This window comes from Magnolia sinica, chromosome 9, assembly GCF_029962835.1.
Source record: "Magnolia sinica isolate HGM2019 chromosome 9, MsV1, whole genome shotgun sequence".
NCBI lineage: Eukaryota > Viridiplantae > Streptophyta > Magnoliopsida > Magnoliales > Magnoliaceae > Magnolia > Magnolia sinica.
In genome coordinates this window covers 14,838,731-14,864,327 of record NC_080581.1, presented here as the reverse complement: position 1 = coordinate 14,864,327, position 25,597 = coordinate 14,838,731, and the positions used below count along the sequence as shown (strand labels likewise).

At 43.3% G+C, this 25,597-nt stretch overlaps 1 protein-coding gene across 1 annotated transcript; it reads left to right on the top strand.

Annotated features, from left to right (window-relative positions):
* Nucleotides 1-9,068: 9,068 nt before the first annotated feature.
* LOC131256966 (chorismate mutase 2-like) lies at nucleotides 9,069-25,161 on the top strand. Its single transcript, XM_058258088.1, has 5 exons — nucleotides 9,069-9,381; nucleotides 23,945-24,031; nucleotides 24,114-24,260; nucleotides 24,338-24,430; nucleotides 24,789-25,161. The coding sequence occupies exons 1-5, from the start codon at nucleotides 9,094-9,096 to the stop codon at nucleotides 25,017-25,019; spliced, it is 846 nt and encodes a 281-aa protein (XP_058114071.1). The 5' UTR covers nucleotides 9,069-9,093; the 3' UTR covers nucleotides 25,020-25,161.
* Nucleotides 25,162-25,597: the final 436 nt, after the last annotated feature.

Sequence of the window (25,597 nt, the reverse complement as noted above, 5' to 3'; positions counted from 1 at the left end):
TTTCCATCCAATTCATAAGGTCACATAGACTTGGACCAAAGGAAAACATAAATATCAGCTTGATCCAAAATTTCTGTAGCCCGCGGGAGGTTTTCAGCATTAGGCATTCAATTCCTAATAGCATGGATAAAACAAATACATTACGTTGTGCCCTACAGAGCCCCTAACAGGACCGTCCGTTAGGAAGCTATAATAGCTATTACGACCGTCCATTCCACCCCATGTTGCACATTACCAGAAAAATAAAGATCGGTAACTTGTGCGTGTGTTGCTTATTAAATCTCAAAAATGAGAAACCCCCCTAGTCACAATATCTCATTGAGTTCTTATATGGGGCCCACAATCAATCTTGTTAGTTTGAAACCAGATTTTTAAAAGGAGAAAAAAAAAAAGAAAAAAAAAAGAGGAAATTTTGTTTTTTTCTTAAAGAATTAATAAGTATATATATATAAAAAGGCAATTCGGATGAGGTTGTCAGTTTCAACTATTTGGGCTGTTGACTAAAAGGTTTAGTCAATTTACAGGTGAAGGCTCATCTACTAAAATCTAGTAAATGGGCCCCACCTACAGCTGATCAATTCAAACCAACCAACCCAATGCTAAAAAAGTTTCTGCGGTTGGCTGTTTATAGCTTTTAAAATATCATCCACCGACTTTTTTAGTCTCGACGATTGTGTCGACCGTCAAACAGAACTCATACAATGTATTAAATTGGGAGATTTGCTAACCTCACAATGCCACCACTCATTCCGAAGTGGCTCTTGGGGAGTTTAGATAAATTGGTGGGTATTTGGACCCGATGGGTCCAGTTTTATATCCAGTTAGATCTTACACATGATCCAATGACCCATGTGGCCCACCCAACCCTGCTTACACGCCACGTGCACCAACTTGAAACGGCTTGCACTGTAATCTAAGAAACCTAACTGTTTTTATAACCGTCCGTTGCAAGGTTCTTTTGGACGCATCTGCCTCAAAATATAATAATGTAACTTAGTGATATCTTTTAAGAACAGTCGTAGATTAGCTTAGCATACAAACAAACTCATGTGCAAGCATTGTCACTTGTGCACGACATCCAAGCCGTCCAATGGGTGGGTCCCATTGTTAAGATCACGTGACGCAAAAATCAGCGCAGTGCATTCATGAAGCGGGCTACCTTGCATGGGAATAATGGATGGTTTATAGGTGGGGTCCACCTTATGATGGGTTGGATGTTGCACAGGTATGATATGAGATGGGTTGTATGATACACTAATCTACTTCGGGTAGTAGGTGAAGATTAGTCTAGTGGGTGCCATCGTTTAATCGAAGATAGAAATGATTTTGTCGGTTTTGATATTAAATGGCATGTGTGCAAGATCCATGCGATTCATTAGATGGGCCATACTCTGCAGATGCCCTGGCCGACAAATCAGGCTACTTTAATAATCTGGTCGACCACAATATCTAAAATAATCAAACAACTAGAAAGAAAACTGTTATAGCTGTCCATTTATTTTGTACATCGGTCCCCTTGATAACTTGTTGGTGTTGCACTCAATTCAATTAAACTGGACCACTCATGTTATTAAGGGTCTAGATTTTGCACATGTGTGTATAAATGGGATGTATGGCATGCCAAGGTCTACCTGACTAAGGGTTGATTAAATTGTTGGTGTCCCCTTCTTCGAGACAGATAGATTGGTGACTAGGATCAAAGATCCAGAGTTCTCTTGGCCACTAATGTTGTGATCTATTAAGGTGATTAGTGAAAGTAAATGAGATTAAATCTTTCTAATAAGTTCTTTTTACCTTGTGATAATAAATGTGAGTTAACGGACTTTAGAACTTTTTCTTTCATCAACACTTTAAGCTTAAAACAATTTTCAAATGAACAAAAATATTCATACAAATTAAAAAAGGTAAAACAATGTTAATTTCATTAAATATTGTGAAATGATGTTTATTACAATTGAAAGTTTGTGAAACAACTAAATGAATAAACAAACGAAAAGGGATAAATACCCGACATGTCTATTCAAACAGACAATTGAGGGGTGTGATCAACTAAATTAAAACTTAGATGATCACAATTTACAACTTAAGGTTGCAGAAATACTATCTCTGCTCCTAAAGTACTATACCGAGAGTCGCTAGGCATTAGATGTAAAATACGCTAAGCTATGCTGGGAAAATAAAATAAAGATAAATAAAAGATTATGTCATGCATTTGGTGTAGGTCCTGAGCTCTTTTTCAATTACTCCTTTTACAAATTATTAAGGAGGTGAAACCTTCACTAGAATTTCCTTGTTGATTTTGAATACTTCGTACTCGCGCTTTTGTTTTGAATATGTAAATCTCTTTAATTTCTCCTAGAGTGCTGACTTTCATTGGAAAGAAAATGTTCAAACTCAATTCAAACTTCCTAACTTATCGAATCTTCTTGTAGCTGGTCCTTTGTACGAATCTTCATGGCCTACTAAAGATTAGGCTTGGGATCACCAAAGTTTCTCGAGATTTGTGCCACTAGATCATATTCTGAGAACATCATGGGCCGATTCGGAAGGGACCCCTTTAAGAGATCAAGATCGCTCATCTGAAGGATCCCACCGCCTTGCTGGTTTGGAGTATTGGAAGAAATAGATTAATAGGATCCATCACATCAAGAGCTCCCAAACTTTTGATTGGGGAATGTTCAATTAAATTTTAATATAGTTCTTATCGGGATAATTTTTTTTTTTTGTAAATATTACACTATTTCAAAACTTAGGTGGGCCATACCCGGTGAATTTAGAAGTTTTAGGTGTAATTTTACATTGTTCCCTATGGGGTGGCCCACCCGAGTACTAAATCAGCCTGAGTTTTGGGACCAACGTAAAACAAGAGATGAGGTAGTTGATGAATGGGTGGATCTTATAAAAGTTCCCCTGCTTGGCTCTTGGTTAGCACTAGGCATGCACCGCCTAGCCAACGTCATATGGACTTGCATGAAATCACACTCTCGTCACACCTAAAACCTCTAAATTCACGTGTTATGGCACAATGACATTTGGATTAACATGAATTTTTAGGAAATGATTTGAACCTGATTATTCATGTTATATGAATGGATAGGATGAACATAGACGCCATAGTGGGCCTTATAAAAAATTAGTGTTGCCTTGTAGTGTTTGGTGCTCTGTGGGCCCACCATGATGTATGTGTTTTATCCACGCCGTCCATTCATTTTTTCAGATCATTTAATAGATTGAACCCAAAAATAGGCAGATATGAATATCAGGTGGACCACACCACAGGAAAACAGTAGTGTTGGAGTTTCCACCGTTAAAAAGGCCTAGGACCCACTTTAATGTTTATTTGAGATCCAACCTGTTGATTAGGTCACACAGTCCTAGATGAAGCTAAAAAATAAATATCAGTTTGATCCAAAACTTTTGTGGCCCCAGGAAGTTTTTAACAGTGTGCGTTTAATCAACACTATTTCCAGTGATGTTGTCCACATGAGATTAGGATTTACCTCATTGTTTGGCTCATACCGTAAAATGGTACAGAAAAATATATGGACGGCGTGGATGAAACATTTACATCATGGTGGAGCCCACAGAGCACTGGGCCACTAGCCAATCCACGTCCGGTGCCTACCAAAGTTTTGGATGACTGTAATTACTGTGTTGAAGGGTGAACGAGGGACAGTGTATCGACGATCTCACCTACAACCCTTTTAAGGCCAAATCCACTACATTGGGCCTAAAGTACAACTCGATCTGTGAAGCTCAGGATGATGTCTTCATGAAATCCAATCCATCCACCATTTATACACCCTAATGTTCTTCTTGATGCCCAAAAATCGTACTAATAAAAAACTTAGGTGGGGCACATCACAGGGAATGGTCATGATGTGGATGCCCACCATTGAAAACCTTCTAGATGGTGTATAGGACCATCCATGTTTTGTATATGCCATCTAAACCATTCAAAGATGCATTCAATTGGATGAATGGACACCCAAAAAAATAAAAATAAAATCATGATTTCCAAAACTCAGGTGGGCCATGAGAAATTGTTTTAAAAGTTTTGTACATGATTTTACATGGTGTGGTCCACCTAAGTTTTGGATCGACCTGATTTTTGAAATCCAAGGAGTGGGCTCATGTGATGGACGGAGTAGATTAAACACTATGGTGGGTCCCATACATCGATTCATACATTAATTGTATTGGATACGGCATTAAATGGTTTGCTCCCGAATCCGTAAGCGGATTGCGTCCGAACCCCGGTGGGACAATAAGCCGTCCGACCAGAGATCTTGTGGGGCCCACTGTGATGTCTCTGTTTATCCACACCATCCGTTCATTTTCTTAGCTAATTTTAAGATCTGATACCAAAAATAAAGTATACCCAACCCTCAAGTTGACCAAACTAGATATTAATATTGCATTTAATGCAATCAATATCACTATTTGGTGTGGTCCACTTGAGCGTTTGATCTAATTCATTTTTTGAGATTATATATTAAAATAATATGAGAAAATGCATGGACGGCATGGATAGCTATATACATCACGGTAGGCCTCACAGGAGCTCTGGTCGGATGGCTTATTGTCCAACCGGCGTTCGGACGCAATACGCTTCCACTGAATCCCTATTCCGCCGGGAACCCTATTTTTCATGTGCCGCTTCAGTGGATCTCCGACTGTGGGGCCCACTTTGATGTGTTTTCCTTACATCCACGTCGTCCATCCGTTTTTTACAGATCATTTTATGATATTATTTGAAAAATTAAGCAGATCCAAATCTCACGTGGACCACACCACAGGAAGCAGTGGTGATTTACCATTAAAAACCTCTTGTGGGCCACAAAAGTTTTGGATTAAGATGATATTTCTGTTGTCCCTTCATCCAAGTATTTTTTACCTTATCAACAGGCTGGATGGACAATAAACATTCCAATAGCCCCCAAAAAATTTTAATGGTAGGTTTTCAATCACCACTGTTTCATGTGGTGTGGTCCACCTAAGACTTCGATCTACTTTATTTTTTGGTTCATACTCTAAAATAAGTTTTTAAAACGTATGAACAGTGTGGATGTAAGTGAAATACATCAAAGTGGGCCTCACAGGACAACACTCCTATTTTCCCATTACGGGCCTGAAAGAAAAATCTATGAGGCCAATTGGCACAAGTATCATACATGAACTAGATCATAGCCGTTTACTTAATAGAAGCAGCACTGAATGGCCTGTAGACCAAAAAGAAAAGAATCGCTTGATTTGGACGATCCTAACTCTTTAACATGTTGGCATAAATGGACACTAAAAGACATACATTTAACATGTGGTTATAAATGGTCACTAAAGGACAGACATCCAACAGCTCACATTCATTATTTAAGTCTTCCTAATAAATTATTAGATATCCAATCAAAGCAATTCTTACTGAATGGCCAATCAATCCCCTCCATCCATTCTTTTTTCAGATCACTTTAGCGTACCAACCCAAAAATGAAACAGATTCAAATCTAATGTGAACCATATTATAGGGAACCGCAGCGATTGAATGCCCGAATGCCCAACCATTAAAAACGTCTTAGGGCTCACCATAATGTTTATTTGCCATCCAACCCGGTGATAAGATTTTACAAACTTGGATGAAGAAAAAAATAAAATATTTGCTTGATTCCTACTTGAGTTTAGATTAATTTCATTTTTTTATGTCCTAAAATAATATGGCAAAATGGATGAATAGACAATCCACTTTAAAGGTGAGAGAATATGGGTTTTCTTTTTCACAATTTTTTAAGAGTGTATGATCATCTTGATCAAAATACGAAAATATCCCATTTAATCAAAATACGGTTAAAAATAAAAATCTAACAGTAGCTTAATGAAATTATTTTAAAAAGATACTGGAATGTAAATTCATTAAAATAGGGTAGTATTTTATAAAATTCCCAAAACTTTTCCCTCCAAAATAATTATTTTGAATCAAGATATCAACGGTTTGATACATCTAACATCCACATTCCTGTATATCACTGCTCAAATATGTGGCTAATAGCTGGTCCACATACAAAGTATATGGCATCTTTTTTGCAACATCTAGGCCATTCATCTGGTGGGATCCACAGTATACATGATGTCTTTGCCCAAAAATAAGCGCATCCGGTCAAAGGGTGGGCCACACATGATTAACGAAATGGATGGTTGAGATTAAGTTGACTATACTTACGTAACATCGGGGCCACTGGTGTTAGGACTATGGGGGGGGACCCACGTCTCCCACCTCTTTTCTCGTTTGAAATTTGAAAGAGTTAGAGAGCCCATGTCCTCAAAGCTCCTCATGGAAAGTAAAAACAGACAGAGGAGATGGGAAACAGAGAGTCGTACATATCTACTGTCTATGGGTGATCATACGATCTAGACCGTTAATCATATCCGATGGGTTATCCAGACTGTCGGATCAAAGGGGTGAATGTTATTTCATCCTACGGTCCACTGTACATGATAGAGCACTCATTCCACCACCGTACACCTGGCAGTGTGTACCCTGGATCCACCCAGTGAAATCTACTTCTGATAATCCTAGCCGATAATCATTCTCACCTTTCCTGATAAATGTCAACGTTTATTTAACTATTTTCGACCGTTTACTTTCACTCACCTTCAGCAATTTACGATCTCTCGTGCACCATCCTTCCCACTCCGCCGGAGTATCATAGTTTTTCTCTTCAGATATCATATCCTCACGTGTCCGTTGTCCGAAGGACGTAGACGAGCAAAGGACAAGTCAAAGTGCGTGTGGGGACCACGTTTCAGTGTACATTAGCCGTTCAACGTGCTATGTTGGTCATCATCTTACGTGAAATCTGAGCCGTCCACGTCACTGAAGTGGCCCATAGCTTGATCCTCCACGCCACAAAACGACAAAACGAAAACCGAAGTGATATCATGATTTTTCACTGCTCACGTGTAATCCATGTTGACGTTTGAAAAGTCCAAAGCCAAACGCTTCTCGTTGGTCCTGATGCATCAGGAGTCGTACAGTGATAGGATGGGCCCAGTTAGTAAAATCGTGGCCAATGGTTTAGTGATCCAGACCATGATCTGATGGATCTATTTCAATCCGGACGCTATAATTCCTGAAGCAAAGCAATTGGTCTCTACAAGTGGACGGTTAAAATATCTGACCGAAGCCTGAATTCATTGTACTTGTGTGGCCCACCGATGAGAACCAGATTGCTGACGTCATCTCATCGGTTTAATTTTTAGGTTCTGCTCCATCCATATATTGGGTCAACGAATTGGACGGTCTAGATTCCTTTTACTAGTCACCACCATTCTCTAGACGAAAAACGCTTGTGTTGACTTTTGTACCATTAGGGGCCGTTAGTTTCGCCTATGTGGATAGAATAACTTCATGTGGATGTGATCCATCCTATCCATCATGTGTACCACCAACTTTCTGTTTCAATACTCAAAAATCAGGTCGATTCAATACACAGATCAGCCACACCATGGGAAACAGTTGAGGTGGGAATTCCTACCATTAAAATTGTTGAAGTTGTGTGGGGCTCACCTTCATTTTTCATACAACATCCAATCCATTCATCTGACGTGAAAGACTAGGATTAATGTATTCTACCAAATTCAGAAAATTCCAGGACTCTTGGGCCACACTATATGAATTTAGGTTTTTAGGCATGATTTTACACCTTTACCTATAATTTGGCCCAAATAACCCTTGGATTTGATTGGATTTTAGGATTCATGATAAAAATATAACATCCCACCTGATGGACGGTGTGGATCTGATTATTTGTCTCACGTAGCGATCAGTTAGCTGAAGCCCGGTCCGATTGCCGGCAAGTCAGGCCGGCGCAGTCCTTTTCTGAACGTGCGCGGCTTCGGTGGATCCCCGGATCCACCCAGGTGGGACGGATCCCTCATGGTGGGGCCCACCTTGATGTATTTCACTTATATCCGCTCCGTTCGCTTTTAAAAATAATTTTAGAGCGTTATATCAAAAAGAAAGCAGGTCCAAATATCATTTCTACCATAATACAGGAAACAGCGGTAATTGACATCAAAAACATTTTGAATCAATCTGATATTTGTATGGTCTCTTCATCCAGGTATTTCTGACCTTATAAACATATTATAAACAGGTTGGATGAAAAATAAACGTTCCACTGGTCCCATGAAGTTTTTAAGGTGGAGATTGAATCAGGATTGTTTCCTGTGGTATGATCCACTTTAGATTTGGATCCGCTTCATTTTTCGGTACATGTCCTAAAAGGATCTTTTAAAAATGAATGGACAGCGTGGATTTAAGTAATATGCATTAAAATGGGCGTTACAGTTGGGGATACACTGACCCCAGTACATCCGGGGATACACCCAAACCGAGTCGTGCAACAACGCAAAAAACGAGTGCGCGTGGACGCGGATTGCGTCCTACCGGCAGGACGGACACGCTCCTTCAGTGGCTCTGTAGGGTCCACAATTATGTATATATGTTATCGACGCGGTCCATATATTTTAAAATATTATTTTATTTCATGAAACTTAAAAATAGATATCTCAGAGCCTCAAGTAGGCCACACCACAAGAAGAAGTGGTGATAGTAATGCCACCGTTGAAACCTTAATAGGGGCCACCGTGATGTTTATTTTCCATCCAACCTGTTAATAAGGTCACATATATCTGGATTAAGGGAAAAAATAAATATCAGATTGATCAAAAACTTATCTAGCACCAAAAAAATTTCAGTGGTATGCGTTCATTCCCCACTTTTTCTTATGGTGTGGCCCACTAAAGAATTTTAAATGCCTAATTTTAGGCCCATGCCTTAAAATAATCTGATAAAATATATTGACCGTATGGATAAAACATATAAGTCACAGTGGGCCCCAAAAAGCCCCTCCTAGCAGAGGCTGATGAGGTCCGCATCCAGTGCGCACTACGCACGCCGCGTCATTTATACATAAACAGCATATCAGAAATCAACTAATTTCGTGGCTTCGCTTTTAGTGCAGACTCTCCAACCTCTCTCTCTCTCTCTCTCTCTCTCTCTCTCTCTCTCTCTCTCTCTCTGTTTCTGAGGAGATTTTCATGGCGATTCTCAATCAATTCCGGATTTTCTCTGGAATTCCTTTCTGGGTTTTGATCTTCACGGTCTGTTCTTGCAGAATCTGCTCGAGTGCTTTGAATACATTCACTCTCGATTCGGTTAGAGAAGCTCTGATCAGAGAGGAAGATACCATTGTCTTCAGCCTCATTGAGAGAGCGAAATTCCCTAGAAATTCTCTGATTTACGACGAATCCAAGCTTCGACTTCCTGGTTTTTGTGGTTCTTTCTTGAAGTTCTTCGTCAAAGACTCGGAGATTCTTCACGCCAAGGTCAGATTTTTTTGCTTTCTTTTTTATAGAGAAGCTTTGATACTCTGACAGGGTGTGATGGATGATACCCAGGCACTTAGAAATTACGTAGAAATCATGTTAAACTGTTCGAATCTATCCCACGTGCGCAATTTCTGAGTGCCTGCGTATCACGTTTCATAACTACTGGAGTATCAAAGTAGAGAACGGATTGGCTACTCCCCCTGCCACCAGCCCCATGGCTGGTGGTCGGTGCTCTGTGGGCCCCACCATGATGCATGTGTTTCATCCATTCAGTTCATCCATTTTTACAGATCATTTTAGGGCTTTGTACCAAAAACGAGAGGGATATAAATCTCAGGTGGAACACACCACAGGAAAACAATAGTGATTGGATATCCACCATTAAAATCCTCCTAAGGCCCGTTGTACTGTTTATTTGACATCCAATCTGTTGATTAGGTCATACAGACCCAGATGAAGGGTAAAAACAAAGATCAGCTTGATCCAAAACTTTTATGGCCTCCAAAAATATTTTAATGGTCGATGTTCATTCAACAATGTTTTCTGTAAAGTGGTCCATTTGAGATTTGGATATACCTCATTTTTGGTCTCATACCATAAAATGATCTATAACAATATATGGACGGCATGGATGAAACACATACTGATACATCATGGTGGAGCCCACGGAGCACCAACCACCAACCAGCCATTGGCTGGTGGCAGGGGGAGTAGCCAATCCGTTTCCATCACAGTACTCCCAATTTTTATTTTTGGTATGTCGCGGGATCAAATGGGCTGTGCTCCTGCGGCTGTAGAAAAGGTATGGAGATGGGCCATGGGTGAGGAGTTTTGTTTTGCCTATATTGCAACTCAGAATCTAGAATGTGTGACTGCCATGTGGGGCCCACATGGTGAGTGGCTCACGATCGTGTGATTGTGACCATCACTATCTCTAGATGAATTTAGAATAATGAAAATTCAATTTTCAACGGCTCCCATTCAACTCTTAAAATCAAAGGGTAATATTACTCATAAAGTGTAATTGTTGAATAATAGCTTATTTGTGATGGTAAAGATAATATGGACGGTTCGGATTAACTGTTGCTGCATGTGGACCCCAGTTGCTGGCGCCAATGGCAAAAAATATCTCGACAGAGGCCTGCGCTTTTTTAAGATGTAGCAGGGCTGAAGTGGCGATTTACGGCTGATGTGGCAAACATGGCACACACGTATTGAAATCCAGTCCGTTCATCAGGTGGGGCATAATGAATATGTCCTGGGCCAAAAACAAAGCTTGCAAGTCACACACGTTACGAGGAAAAACTGACCGTTAAGGAAAGAACGGCCAATGATCTGTATTCGTGTTCGGACAAACGTATGGCTCTTTTGTTGAGTGGATCAGCCCGATTTTTGTACCAGGTTATACCCATGACGTAGTCCATCTGATGATCGGCCTGGATCTCTCACGGTGATTCGCTCTAGCATCTCTCATTATAATTTGTGAAGGGAAGGAGGTTTGCTCACTCCACACGCGCGTGGAACCCATCCCATCCACGTTCGGGCACGCTTGACAACACAAAACACGTGTGCGAGACTCAGCTTTCCATCACATGGGCTACACCGTTTAGATCTCCTCTCGTGAAAATCAAGCCGTTCCACACCCCAGGTGGGCCGCACCATGCGAAACAAAATGAACGGCCACAAAAATTGTCTTGACCGTCCACTTAGTGTTCCACTCGAGCAGTCAAACGGTTTGATTTTCGAGGCGAAAGATATAATCATTGTTTCCAACAAGATGGGAAATGGTAGGAAGAGTTCAGATATCGTACACGTGTTGCCTGTCGGCAAGTGTTATGGATGTGGATGGGGCAAGGCTCCAACACATCAAACGTCCGTAAAAGGGCATTAATGTCGTTTTCCACGGTAATTGCGAGACTTCTCTATTGGTTAATCGTGAGAAAACTATCATACATCCCGTTGCATGCTAACTTGTCATGCAGCCCCACTTTTCCCGCCAAATTCCAAAATTGTAGAAGATCTGTACCATGCAAACTGTAGGTCGAGCAATGAATATTTCCTATTTCCAAAATCTGGCTGATCAATGTATTATGTAGGCCACACGTGTAAGTTGTGTCAAACCTATGGATATCCATTGATTACGCTGATGCAGCCCACCTTGTAATTGGGCCAAGCTAATCTGTGTCTCAGGTAATAATCATAGTGGGTCCTACAGTTTTAATGGTACCGATTGTATTGCGGAAGTGACATGTGCGCCAGAAGATGGGGCTGTACAAAAAGTTAGCATAAAGGCGGCTGTATGTGATCAGCTTTGTCCTTACCATGGCGTTGTCCCATTCTCTTTCTCGGCCATTTCTCGGCTTGGTTTCAGATTTTTGACGATTTTCTCGCAATTCATGGGGAAAATATTGCTGAAAATACAGTGTCAAAATTTTTATTTATTGTTACTGGTAAAAATTAACGGGTAACAAAGGTGAGGTTGGATGGGATATATGTATTTTTCCCCTAGCCTGGCCAGCGGGAATCTTGACCAATGAGTTCCTCTACGTCCAGACAATGGTAGGGAGAACTATTAGAGGATGAAGTATTCTCGTTTCCTCCTACGTATGACAAGAGCTGAGCCCTTTCAGGTCTTACTCAATCCTGATCTCTTACAAGGAGATTTGTCTACGATTTATTGAGGCCCGTCTGAACCAGACATGAGCCGTGATCCCATGCGCAGGGCTATGTAGTTGGGAACTTATAATGAAATTCCTATACGGCATGATAAGATGAAGAGGATGGTTATCCTCAATGTCATCCATACTTTAAAAGGAAAAGAGTTTGGTATCAGTGCTTAGACATAACCTTCATGGGTAGGTCTACCATAGCCTGCGGGAGAGCCCAGATCAAATATCTCTCTCTCAACACAACTGTGAAGATCAGCTTGGATGCTCGAACTCAGTCTCCTATTACGTGTGTTTTCTGACCCCAATCACTCGAAGATCTTATCAAAGAGATCCATCCAAGATCTCTACCGAGAATCTCAGAAGATAACCACAACACGCTCAGGGGTAGATTCCCTCTACAATACGCACCTACCAAGTATAGAGATTGCCATCTACATCACCTTCGCCCAAAAACTATAAATAAGAACTTATCCTATGGTGATCAAAGGTACAGAATAGTAAACCCTCAACTCTATTGGACCCAGATCGCTTGATTCTGACTTAGGCACTAGAGGGTCCTCCTTCTAAAGCCAAGGTCCCCTTTGTCTTCTTTGTGTACAGGTATTCGGAGGTCTAAGGAGGGTTAACCAAATTTATGTATCAACAGTTTGACGTTGTCTTAAGAACGACATCAAAGACATTCTCATCTTACTAGAGTTTTACAATGGTGAAAGGAAGAAAAAAAAAGCTCTGAATGTCATCGCTACAGCCATGCCTGGTCCACCAGAGTCGTTCGCAGAGCAACGCGGACAATCCTCTTAGTAACGAGCTGATTCTGCTCTAGCGGCACCTGCGCCCAGGTCCCATAATTGGGGAGGTCGGCTCATCTCTTGAGAGAACCGTGTCAAGACTTTGAATAATAACATTAATCGATTAATGCAAATTCTAGAGAGATAGAAAACTCCTAGGTCACGAGGCAGAAGACGGTGCTGCCACAAAGTAGTCCTGACCTCTGCGTGGCCCCCTAATCTCGCAGGAGGTCAGATCACAGCAAGGAAGCCCACTCAAATGCCTACATGAACCGCAAGGACGACCACTCTTGCCACTTCTGACCTGTGCCATATGCTAGAAAATCGAAGGCGTGGAAAAACAGGTCAAATCGGTGATATATGCCAAGCCTACAGAGCACAAGTTCCAACCACGATAGAAGCAATGGTGGAGAAAAATGAACCACCATTCACCGACAATATCATGTAAGCTCAGCTGCCCCTGTCTAGATTTAAGAAGTCACAGATCACCCCCTACTTTGGGTCAGCCAACTTGGGAGAGCATCTAGAGTCTTTTAGGGCGTGGATGGAACTTCATGGTGCCTTGACTGTGGTGGTGTGTAGGGCATTCTCCCTGAGTCTGTCTAGAGCAACTCGAAAATGGTTTCGGCAATTGAAACCAAAATCCATTAGTTCATTTGCACAGCTCAGCAAAGTTTTCATCACCCAATTCATCGGAGGAAAAGACAGGCGAAAAATGGTGACCCACCTCCTCACTATCACTTAGAAGGAGGACGAGTTGTTGAAGAATGCTTCAACCAAGAAGTAAAGAAGGTGGAGGGCTATTCAGATCATATAGCCCTAGCCGTTATGATGACTGGCCTCCTCTTCTCAATTGGTAAAAATCCCCCGATGACTTTAGCTGACCTCCTCAACCGAGCTCAAAAGTACTCCAATATCGAAGATTTGTTCATCTCTTGCAAAGCCACTTGAAGCATCGGGAGCTTGGCCAAGAAAAAGAAGCACAAAGAATAGCCTCCTCCCAGCATTAACAATAAGAGGAGGAGAGACGACAACTCCACTAAACAACGTCCGAGCCGTTGATCTGAAAGTAAGTTCCGGTCTTACATCCCTCTGAATGTTATTCCCAAGCAAGTCCTCATGGAAGCTTGAGACAAAAGGCTCTTGAAATGGCCTAACCGGATGAGGACTAACGCTGACAAGCGAGACAAATGAAAGTACCATCACTTTCACCGCGATCATGGTCTTGCCACCGATGACTATTTCGACCTCAAGGAAGAGATCGAAGCCCTAGTCTACATCGAACATCTACGCGAGTATGTCAGCAGGAGGGAAGAATATTCAGATCGGAAGAATGAGCAGTAGAACAACGAAAATGACAACCTGGTTATGAGAGAAATCTGCACCATCTTTGAAGGGCCCGTGGGAGGAGGAAATTCGAATCGAGCTCACAAGGCTCACGCCCGAAGCATCAACCATGATAGCTCAGAACATCGCATCTACCTCACCTACCGACCTCCAAAAGAGCAAAAGATGGCCCCTTGCGAACTAACGTTCACCGAAGAAGACGCTTGATGAGTCCACTACCCCCATGACGATGCCCTAGTGGTGGCAATGACTGTAGCCAACCAAAAGGTGTTTCAAACTTTGGTGGACATCGGCAGCTCGGCCGATATCCCCTTCGTCGTCGCATTCGACAAAATGAGGATTGAAAGATCCCAACTCCAACCTGTCCAAACCCCTCTACTTAGATTCGTAGGAGAAAAGGTTATTTATGAAGGATCTATACTCCTTCCTGTTACTATAGGAGAGGGACAGAATTAGATGACAACGATGATTGACTTCCTTATGGTCGACTGTCCTTTCATCTACAACGTTATCCTCTAATGACCGTCCCTCAACACCATGCAAGCAGTGGTTTCTACCTACCACCTCACGGTGAAGTATTCCACCAAGCATGATGTCGGATATATCAGAGGAGACCAGCACAAAGCTCGTCAGTGTTACTCTACAGCTTTGAGAGTAGGCGCACAGCACCGTGCCATGGACATCACTTCCCTCAACCCTTAGGAAGAATCACTCGAAGGAGGCTCTCCTATAGAAGACCTCCTGACTCTCCTCCTTTGCGAGTTCAACTCAACCCGTATCGTGCTAGTCAGTTCATTGTTATCCCCGAATCTATGGGACGAGATCATGGACATTCTACGACATCATGCTGACGTCTTCACATGGTCCCATTAGGACATGCTCAACATCAGCTTGGATGTAATGGTCCACAAGTTGAATGTTGATCCCGACTACCGACCAGTGAGGCAAAACGATGGGCATTTGAGCCTGAATGATATGCCATCATTAGGGAAGAGGTTGACAAACTCATGAGAGTTGGATTCATTGAATAAGTTTATTATCCAAACTGGATCGCCAATGTCGTCCTGATGAAGAAGTCCAATGAGAATTGGCGGGTCTGCATTGACTACACAGACCTGAACAAGGCCTGTCCCAAGGATAGTTTTCCTCCCTAAGATCGACCAATTGGTTGACAGTATAGCAGGGCACAAGCTCTTGAGCTTCATGGACGCATATTCAGGCTACAACCAGATCGCCATTCACCCGTATGATAAGCAGAAGACATCTTTTGTCACAGACAAGGGGCTCTACTATTACAAGGTGATGCCCTTCAGGCTGAAAAATGCTGGAGCCACTTACTAGCGACTTGTCAACAAAATGTTTGCTCAGCAGATCGGACGCTCCATAGAGGTTTATGTCGACGACATGCTTATCAAAAGTGTTAAATTGGCAGGTCATACCGCCGATATCGAGAGATGTTCGCAATCCTATGAGAATACTAAATGAAATTGAACCCGAGCAAATGCGCATTTGGCGTCCGTTCAGGAAAATTCTTCGGTTTCCTGGTGAGCCAGAGGGGAATTAAGGCAAACCCCAATAAAATACAAGATCTACTGAACATGAGCTCGCCCAAGACAACAAAAGAGATTCAATGCCTCATCGTCAGAGTTGCCTCCCTTAATCGTTTTATCTCATGAGCTACTGACAAGTGTCTTCCGTTCTTCCAGTTATTGAAAGGAAAAATGAAGACAATGGACTGAGGATTGCAAGAAAGTGTTCCAACAACTTAAGCAGTACTTGGCCTCACCTCCTCTGCTCTCCAAGCTTGAGTAAGGGGAGCCGATGTACTCTATCTTCCAGTCTCTACCGCAATAGTTAGTTCAGCCCTCATTCGGGAACAAGGAGAGAAGCAACTCCTAGTTTACTATGTCAGCAAAGCGCTGGTCCCTGCCGAGACCAGGTACCTTGACATCGAAAAGCTCACCCTGGCTTTAAATGTGTCATCTCGTCGCCTTCACTCCTACTTCCAGGCCCATACGATTATAGTCCCAACTAACCAACCGCTCCGTCAAGTGCTCAAGAAGCCCGAGGTGTCAGGAAGGCTCACGAAGTGGGCAATCGAACTCAGTGAGTTCGACATCAAATATCAACCTCGGACTGCCATCAAGGGCCAAGCGGTGGCCGACTTCATTGTTGAGAATGAGCAGGACCAGAAGGCTAGAACTGACCCGAGCAATGAAGCTGACCAACAAACATGGACGTTATATGTCGACGGTTCTTCCAACTCTAAAAGCAGAGGGGCTGGAATAGTCCTTGAGGCACCCGACCAGACTTGCATGCAATATGCCTTGAGATTTGGATTTTAAACATCAAATAATGTGGCATAATACGAAGCACTGCTTTTCGGACTCAAGTTAGTGGCAGTAATGAGGGCCCAGACCTTAAAAGTCCATAATGACTCGCAACTCATCATCAACCATATCTCTAGTGAATATCAAGCCAAGGAAGAGAAAATGATTGCTTATCTCCAGAAAGCCCGGGAACTCATCAGTAAGTTCCAAAAATGTGAAGTCGTCTTGGTTCCCAGAGCAGAAAACTGCAAGGTAGACGCACTGGCGAAGTTGCCCATAGCAACCAAAGATGACATCCCGAAATCAATTTTTGTCGAGTTCCTCTCATATTCTAGTATTAGCGAGTCCGACCAAGGAACAATCTGTCCCGTCATCTTGACCCCAAGTTGGATGGACCCGATCATTGAATATCTTTGATAAGGCAAGCTACCCGAAGACAGGCTCAAGGCATACAATGTCTAAGACAGGTCAGTTCAGTAGACCATGGTGGGAGACACCCTATAAAAAAAAAAGGATTTTTCTTTACCTTATCTGAGGTGTCTCTGACTCGAGAAAGCCGAGTACGTCCTGAGAGAAATACATAAAGGATTTTGTGGCAACCATTCCGGCGATCGGGTCCTTGCCCATAACATCATCTGACAAGAATACTTTTAGTCGACCATCCTAGAAGATGCCAATCAATATATCCGAAGATGCGACAAGTGTCAGAGGTTCATAACGATACATCATTAACACCTGAGCACCTGACCCTCATGACCGGACCATGGTTGTTCACCATGTGGAGGATAAACATCATCGGCCCATTGTCGATGGGTAGAGGTCAGACCAAGTTCGTTGTCATTGCAGTCGATTACTTCACTAAATGAGCCGAGGCCGAGCCACTAGCTAAGATTACCGAGCAAAAGATCACCGATTTCGTCTCAAAAAATATCATCTGTTGATACGGAATTTCGCATACAATCATTTCGGGCAACGACAAATAATTTGATAATTATTGGTTCCTAGGAATGTGTGGGGAGCTCGGAATTCGTAGTGCTTATTTGCCATATCGGCACCCTCAAGCCAATAACCAAGTAGAAGTTGTCAACGAGATCATGAAAAATCATATCAAAACTAAGCTCGAGAGGGCCAAATGAGCCTAGGCCGATGAGCTTCCCTATGTCCTCTGGGCACATCGAACTACTGCTCGAACATCTACAGGAGAAACTCCATTTTTCTTAGCATTCCGGACAGAGGACGTCGTTTCAGTCGAGATTGGACTCCCTACTACATGAGTTTGGTCGTACGACGAATCTCATAACGCTGAGCAAATGGCTTTAAGCCTCGACCTACTCAAAGAAGAAAGGGAGCAAGCACAGCTGAGGACTTCGACCCGATAGCAATAGGTCACCCGGTTTTACAACTCTTGAGTAAAGGTGCGAAGGTTCCGATTGGGAGACCTAGTCCTCCGCAGAACCTTTCAAAATACTAAGGAGCCAGGCTCGGGAACTCTGGGTTCGAACTGGGAAGGATCCTATACAGTAACGGGTATGACCCGACTAGGGACTTATCAACTTGAAGATATGGACGGACGACCTCTACCGCACTAATGGAATGCCAAGCATTTGAAGATCTACTATCCGTGAAGGCCAATCAGGTCCCAGATTGGAAATAATTGGCATGTAAGGTCAGAATAACCTATTTTTCTACTTTATGAAGTCTATAATAAAATCCCGAGGTCGGGAGTTTTAACGTTTCTACTTATCGTTTTAGCTACTTGGAATGCACGACTTACCGTGAGGATTTTTTGTAGTGCAAGGGAAAGCAATCCTCTTATCAGACTACTCGGCCTATTATGAACAGGTCGGTACAGTTAATTCCCATTATATCCAACAAGGGTAGGGCCTCCCTAAAGAAAAGGGAAGAACTCCTCCCAAACACTTCGATCACCAGAACTACATTACCGATTATAAGGACCCCTTATAAAAGGAAAGAAAGTCCTTCGAGCTCGAACTACGGCTATGTCATCTATTTCAAGACCGACCATCTTGTCAACCTATCTACTCGGGCCATTATGTCCGATCTACATGCTAGTCGAGCTAGGAATGATCTATCAACTATAAGCTTATAAGCTCGGTCGTTACATGCACAACTAACATGCAATCATACAAAAAGAGATAACATAAATGTCTCCTAAAGTAAAATTTTCATTGATGAAATTTCAAGATAAGAAAAAGAAGAAGAAGAAGAAGAAGAAGATAACTACAAGTATGGGGGCGGTGAGCTTAATTGACCCGAGGAGGTTGCTCAGGATAAGCCACTTCAGAAGGAGGGCCTTGGGAGAATCCCTCACCAGACTAATTAGGTCGAGTTCAGAATATTTTTCCTTGACCTCTTCAAGGAACTTATCATAACCTAGTTTATAATAAACCTCTGTCAAGTTAGCTATCTCTTTGGAGGCCTTAAATTCCTCCACTATCGCAGCTTGAGTCGGCGGGATGGACGCTTCCACCTCAGCCAAACAGGTCATCTTCACGGCCAATTCTGCCTCTGACCTCGTGGCCTTGGCCTCTGCCTCGACTCTTCCCTCCTCGGATTTGGAGAGGAATGTCTTCATCCCCTCCTGCTCGATCCACACCGAGCTCTCACCTTTCTGAGCCTCCTCCAGCTGGATCTTCAGAGCGGCCTACTCCTCCCTAGACTTCTTTTGGGCCTCCTCCAATGAACCCCTTAGAATAGCATGTTGCTCCATGGACTTTGCCAGGGATTCATGTAAAGCCTCAACCTCTTCGGTCTTCGACTTGAGGTCTGCCTCGGCTTGCTCGCATTCCTCGACAACCTACACCATCGAGCGGCAGACCGACAAGATAGTAGGGACGAGCTGGAAAACAACACTTGTTAGGATACCAACGGTAAAGACAGGATAAAGAAAAACAAAGAAGAGAAACCAATCTTGTAGTACATGGCCGTCGGGTCACCTGATACTCTCTGAGGATGGGTGTTGACCATCTTCGTGATCTTCTCCTCAAGGACGTGCTTAGCCGTACACTTGGCCAGGCCATTCATGTAGTAGCCAGGAGGGATCACGCTCGGTACTTCAGCGCCGATTGGGCTTAGGTCTCACCCTTGTTGGCCCGAGATTCGGTTACTGAAAGCCGAAGACCCCCAGCAACGGGAATTTCTTCTTGAGCAGGAGGAGACTTCAAGTCTACTACCTCAGTAGTTACCGGCTGAGGAGGATTGATAGAAGAGGGGTCCCTCACTTGGAATGATCGACAGAGGCTGCTCGGCCATGATCGGGGCAGACAAAGGTAACTGCTTAGCAGCATGCTTTTCCACTCGGGGCTCCGACCTTGCCCCCATGGCCGTAGAAGACCTCGTTTGCTTTGCTGGAGGAATGATTGCCCTCCTCTTTATAGGTGGCTTCTTCTGAGTCACCTTGACAATGGAGGGAATCAGCGTCCTCTTGGCAGGGCACGAGGGATAAGACATTCCTACACAAACAACACATTCCGATCAGAAATAAAAAAGGGGGGGAGGGTTAAGTTCAGAGAAAGCGTCAGTATATTTACCTCCCGAGATGGATGGAGCAAGACCGGATCGATGAAGGAGCTCGAGGGTGGTCGACACCTTCCAAGACCAATCAGAGGTGCTTACTAACCTCACGTGAGCGATCTGATTGCGCTCCGACTCTGTTACTATGGCAAGCTTCTTAGGCAGAACTGTAAATAAAAAAAAAACACTATGGTTAGAAGTAAAATGAGAAAGATACAAACTACAAGGTTAGTAGTTCGAATGTACCTGACCTGGATTGCCAAAGCAGGTCGGAACACAAGGTCTTAAACTAGTAGCCGCCAAAGCTTCTCAGTCTTCAGACGCCCAAAACCACTTGTCCTTCCAACTCTTGTTGGAGGACGGGTTGGCAGTAATGAGGGCCTAGCCTTTGCCCGGCCAGGCCAAGAAGTAGTACCAACTCGTGTGCTTCAGGTTGGACTTCGCCTGATATAGATGGAGGAACTCGTCGGTGGTTAGATCGGGCTACCCGAGCTGAAACCACAGAATGAAGGCCCCTAGCAAAGCCCTCCAGGCGTTCAGGATAATTTGGCTAGGGGCCAACCTTAAACGAGAGATGACCTCCCTAGCAAAGCGATGAATGGGAAGTCTAAGGCCGCATTGTAAAGCGACCAGACACACGACCACCTTGCATTCGCGGGGATCACCTGGAACTTCACTAAGTACAGGAGTTCAGAGTATCACCGAGCTAGGGATGTAATACTCCGACCTAATCTGCACCAGATCAAATTTCGTGAGTCTTGACCCAAACAGGCAGATCTCTGCGGATCCTTTTGTAGTGGTCTGGCTACCTCTCCCTCTGCCAAGGTAGGACCCGCCTCGGCATCTACCGGTCGCTTAGCCAAGGACTAGTCGCCGCCCTCTCTGTTGAACTAGAGGTCTCCTTATCACCCAACAACGGGATCGGGGACGATAGATCTTGGGAAGTCCCCGGCGACAAATCCCGATCGCCCGACTCTGAATCACCATCAAAGGCCATTGGTTTGTCCCATTCATCCGACATATCGGACATTTTCAGTCGGAAACTTGCTGGAAAGTAAAAGCGATGAAGAAATTTTGAAAAAAATGGAAGAATTGACAAGATCTGAGGAAGCAGAGGTCACCAAAGTAGAAGATTTCTGACTTACCAGAAAATCACCAAGTTCGAGAACTCGAGAAGAGGTAGCAGGAGCAAATGACCGGGATTGTTAGGGTTCTCTCCTTTTTATAGGCAGCTCGGCCGCAGGCATTAATTGTATGCATTTAATGCAGCAGCCGAAGAGGCTCCTCGACACATGCTCGCAACCACATGAGGCTTCCCCTTCGACGGTTGACCCGACTCTCCAAGAAAGCGCTATGTGACCGCGTCCCATAGGTCGGAAACCGATAAGGTGCCTTGCAACACATGCCGCCTCAAGCGCACCGTACCATCATTGCAAATCTATTTCGATATCTGCGTCTGTCTCTCCTCTCTGCATTAATGACGAACAGACTTGACCTCCCATATGGGGCTACTGTTGTGGGTAAAAATGAACTGGTAAGAAAGGTGAGGTCGGCTTGGACATATGTATTTGTCCCATGGCTAGCCAGCATGAATCTTGACTAAGGAGCTCCTCGACGGCCAGACAATGGTAGTGAGAAGACCTGCTAGAGGATGAGGTATTCTCGTTTCCTCCGATAGAAGACAAGAGTTGAGCCCTTTCACAGTCCTATCCATTTCTGAGCTCCTGCAAGGAGATCTGTCTATGATTTACTGAGGCTCGTCCTAACTTGTCGTCCAAGTCGTGATCCCATGCGCGAGGCTATGTAGCTCGAAACTTGTAACAAAGTCCCTACATCGTATGATGAGATGAAAAAGATGGTCATCCCTGATGTCCATACTTCACCAAGGAAGAGAGTTTGGTCTCAATGCTCAGACATAACCTTCATGGGCAGGTCAACCACAGCCCACAGGAGAGTCTAGTTCAAATAGCTCTCCCTCAACATGGCTATGAAGATCAGTTCAGATGCTCGACCTCAGTCTCCCATCACATGTGTTTTCTGACCTCGATCACTCGGAAAATTTATCAAAGAGATCCATCCGAGATCTCTGCTGAGGATCTTGGAAGATAACTGTAACATACGCGAGGGTAGATTCCCTCTACAATACGCACCAACCATGTAGGGAGATTACTATCTACGCTACCTTCGTCCAACAACTATAAATAAGAACATATCCTACAGTGAAAGGTACATACCAGTAAACTCTCGACTCTACTAGACCCAAATTGCTTGATTATGACTTAGGCATCGGAGAGTCCCCCCGCTACAGCCAGTCTCCTTTCTCTTCTTTGTGTGCAGGTGTTTGGAGGTCCAGCGAGGGTTAACTAGGTTTCTGCATCAATTTATAAATAAGTAAATAATTTTAAATGTTTAAAATTTGGGTAAAAGTAAATTAATTTAAAATTTTAAACATTTATTTCATTAAAATTGCGACAATTTCATGATAAATTTATGAAATTTTAAAATTGTCTAGATTTTGAAAACTCACGGTATTTTCTCAATAATATATTGATGAGAAAATATAGCAATAGTTTCAAAGCTCGGTGATATGGCTAAAAGTCAGGCAGGTTGGGTTAAGACAGGTTGGTACTCAACCCTAGCCCAACCTAAGGTTCTTATACCTCAACCCTAACCCAACCAAAGCGGGCTCAGTTAGGTTGGTTGGGTATATATATGCTAATATTTTCATTATTGCATACATCTTATTTTTTATACCTATAATTTTATTAATTATATATGCAGTCATTTATCACTAAAAAAAAAAAAACTTCATCTTTTCTAAACAAATAAGTTAAAATATAGGACAACCACTCCTTTAAAAGTCATGTTTGTGTCACGCAATATTTTTGGGAGAGAAAAGATCCGCGTATCTTGTTAGCTTGAGTCATCGGAAATGACTTGGACCAATGAGACCTAACGTCACTAGAATTTCATGTGCATTCATCGTAGATGATCCACATTCAATATCTTATAATTTATAAGTAACTCACGTATCGATCGGGTTTGGATTGAGTCGTGCAACCTAAGACCTCAACCCAAACCCAACCAAAGATTTATCAGGTTGGTGTTTGTATAGCCCAAGCCCAAAGACCAAACCCAATACATCTTGCCCCAGCCCTACTCAGCGATATTTATCAAGGGAGCGGATTAGGTGTGGCCCTTACCGTGGGGCCCACCTTGATGTATTTATTATATATCCACGCCGTCCATCAGTTTTTCCGGATCATTTTAGTGCATCAATCCAAAAATGAAGCAGATCCAATTATCAAGTGGACCATACCTTAGGAAACAGTGGCGATTAAACATTAATGGGCCACAAAGATTATCTGAAATTAACTTCTTACCCCTTCATCCTGGTTTATGAGACCTTATCAACAGGTTGGATGGAAAATAAACATTACAGTGGGCTCCAGGAAGTTTTTAATGGTATGGCGTTCAATTAACACTGTTTCCTATAGTATGGTCCACCTGCCATCAAATGATAAGAAAAAACGGATGGACGGCGTGGATATAGAATGCATACATCAAGATGGGTCCCACGGTAAGGTTCTCACCGTCTTGGGTGAGGCCCGTGCCTGCGCCTCTCATTTGTCAAAATGGTCCCATCAAGGGGAAACTGGGCCCAGCTTAACTAGCCCGAGGCCCATTAGTGGGCCTAATGGCCCATGCCATGCGTCTGGATCTCACTTTTAGGCCCATCATGTATGGGCCCAAGTAATTGGGAGTGAGATATGTCAGGTCTGGGCCTGTGAATTATTCTCACGTGGTGTGCGTGGATAATCCTCAGTGGGGCCCAGTTTCATCCATCCGTCCAATGAACACCCTTATACATATCTGATGAAGCATTATACAGGCCGGTAGATATCAAAGCCCAGTGGAGCGTCCGTTCTTCTCCAGCAAACTACCATGGCCGCTATTGCCTCCTCGCCCGGACCCACAGGTAAATTCCCACAACATCCCAGGTCCCAAATTCTTGTATCTTTCCAACCTGAACCGTATGTTGTTGTGGGCCACGATCATAGGTGTTACATCCTGCAGCTGCTGCCTCTATTAACGTAAGCAAGACCATATTGAACGTGTATGTCGACAAAGTGCTCCCACTATTCACTACCAACGGTGATGATGGCAACTACGCGGTGACCGCAGCATCCGATCTTGCGTGTTTGCAGGTTTGGACGGTTGAGATCATGCCATGGGATTGCTGATTTTATGTAATAGTTTATAAAACAGTGTTCATTCATCGCAGGCCATGTCGAGAAGGATTCATTATGGGATGTTCGTTGCAGAACCCAAATTCAGAGATGCCCCACAGGACTATGGGCCTGCCATCCGCGCTAAGGTCGTCGATCATACATAGTTAAATGAGCTGCATTTGGACATGTGGACAGTCCAATTGATCGATCTGGATCGTTCATCGGATCCACATCCAAGGGTGATGGTGGTAATTACCATTTCTAGAGATGATCTCCAACGTTCATTTTGTAGTGATATTGATTAGATGGCTGATATTGGATGATTAGTGTGATTTTTGGTAGGTTCAACGGTCTGGATCGATCATCAGCATGCATGTCCGAATGCAATTCATTCTTTAAATAAGAATCATCGATGCAATAGAGCATCTCTCCTTTCATATTTATCCAATTTGTGTAGTTCAAAATTTATAAACGTTGATCAGACGGTGTGGCCCACTAATACAGGACAGGGATGCTCTGATGAAGTTGCTGACATCCGAGAGTGTCGAAGAATTGATAAAGAAAAGGGTGAAGAAGAAGGCGATGATGTTCGGGCAGGAAGTGGGCCTTGGTGACAAGTCCAATAAGCCCAAGTACAAGATCAACCCATCGGCGGTATCGCACCTCTATGGAAAGTGGGTGATGCCTCTGACTAAGCTCGTCGAGGTCGAGTACCTTCTCCGGCGTCTGGATTGAGACCATTCATTCTTGTCCGACGATGATGGGCCCGAATTCGGGAATTTACATTAATGGGTGGGCTTAATTGTATGAATTCCATTCTCCACATTCATAATAAATCAAATGCCCGTAGCAGAAGTTCGCTGTGGATTTAAGACTCGGTGACTTGAGCCATCTATTCCAGTCTCGATTCAAGTTCGCAACTCAGATGACTCGGACGACTCAAACTGTCTTGTGTGCAGAGACTCATATCCATTAAACCTCTCTTTAGCTTGGGCTAGTCAGAGCCCACATTTGAACTACTCAAAGCCACTAAAATTTAATAAGGGGTGGACCAGGATGGAAATACCGGCCCATGTCAAGTCCAATTATTTATTGACCCCAAAGCTCAGGCCCATGGGCCCCACCTGCCCAATGGCTGTGATTTTCTATCGAACTCAATTGAGAATGTAGGGTGGACATTAACAATCGAAAATGTGACCCATTTCCATCCTGCACATGAAAACAGTGAAAATAGGCTCGACTTGCACAACTAGAACCAGTCACCTATGACTCGGCCATGTTGTGACTCAGGACCAAATGAGTCGTTGACTTCC

Bases quoted from the DNA above. Each gene is read 5' to 3' on its own strand.
- LOC131256966 (XM_058258088.1), top strand. From the start codon at position 9,094: ATGGCGATTCTCAATCAATTCCGGATTTTCTCTGGAATTCCTTTCTGG. The intron at 24,032-24,113 runs GTAAATTCCCAC...CCACGATCATAG, and splicing joins CTCCTCGCCCGGACCCACAG to GTGTTACATCCTGCAGCTGC. The intron at 24,431-24,788 runs GTCGTCGATCAT...CCACTAATACAG, and splicing joins GGCCTGCCATCCGCGCTAAG to GACAGGGATGCTCTGATGAA.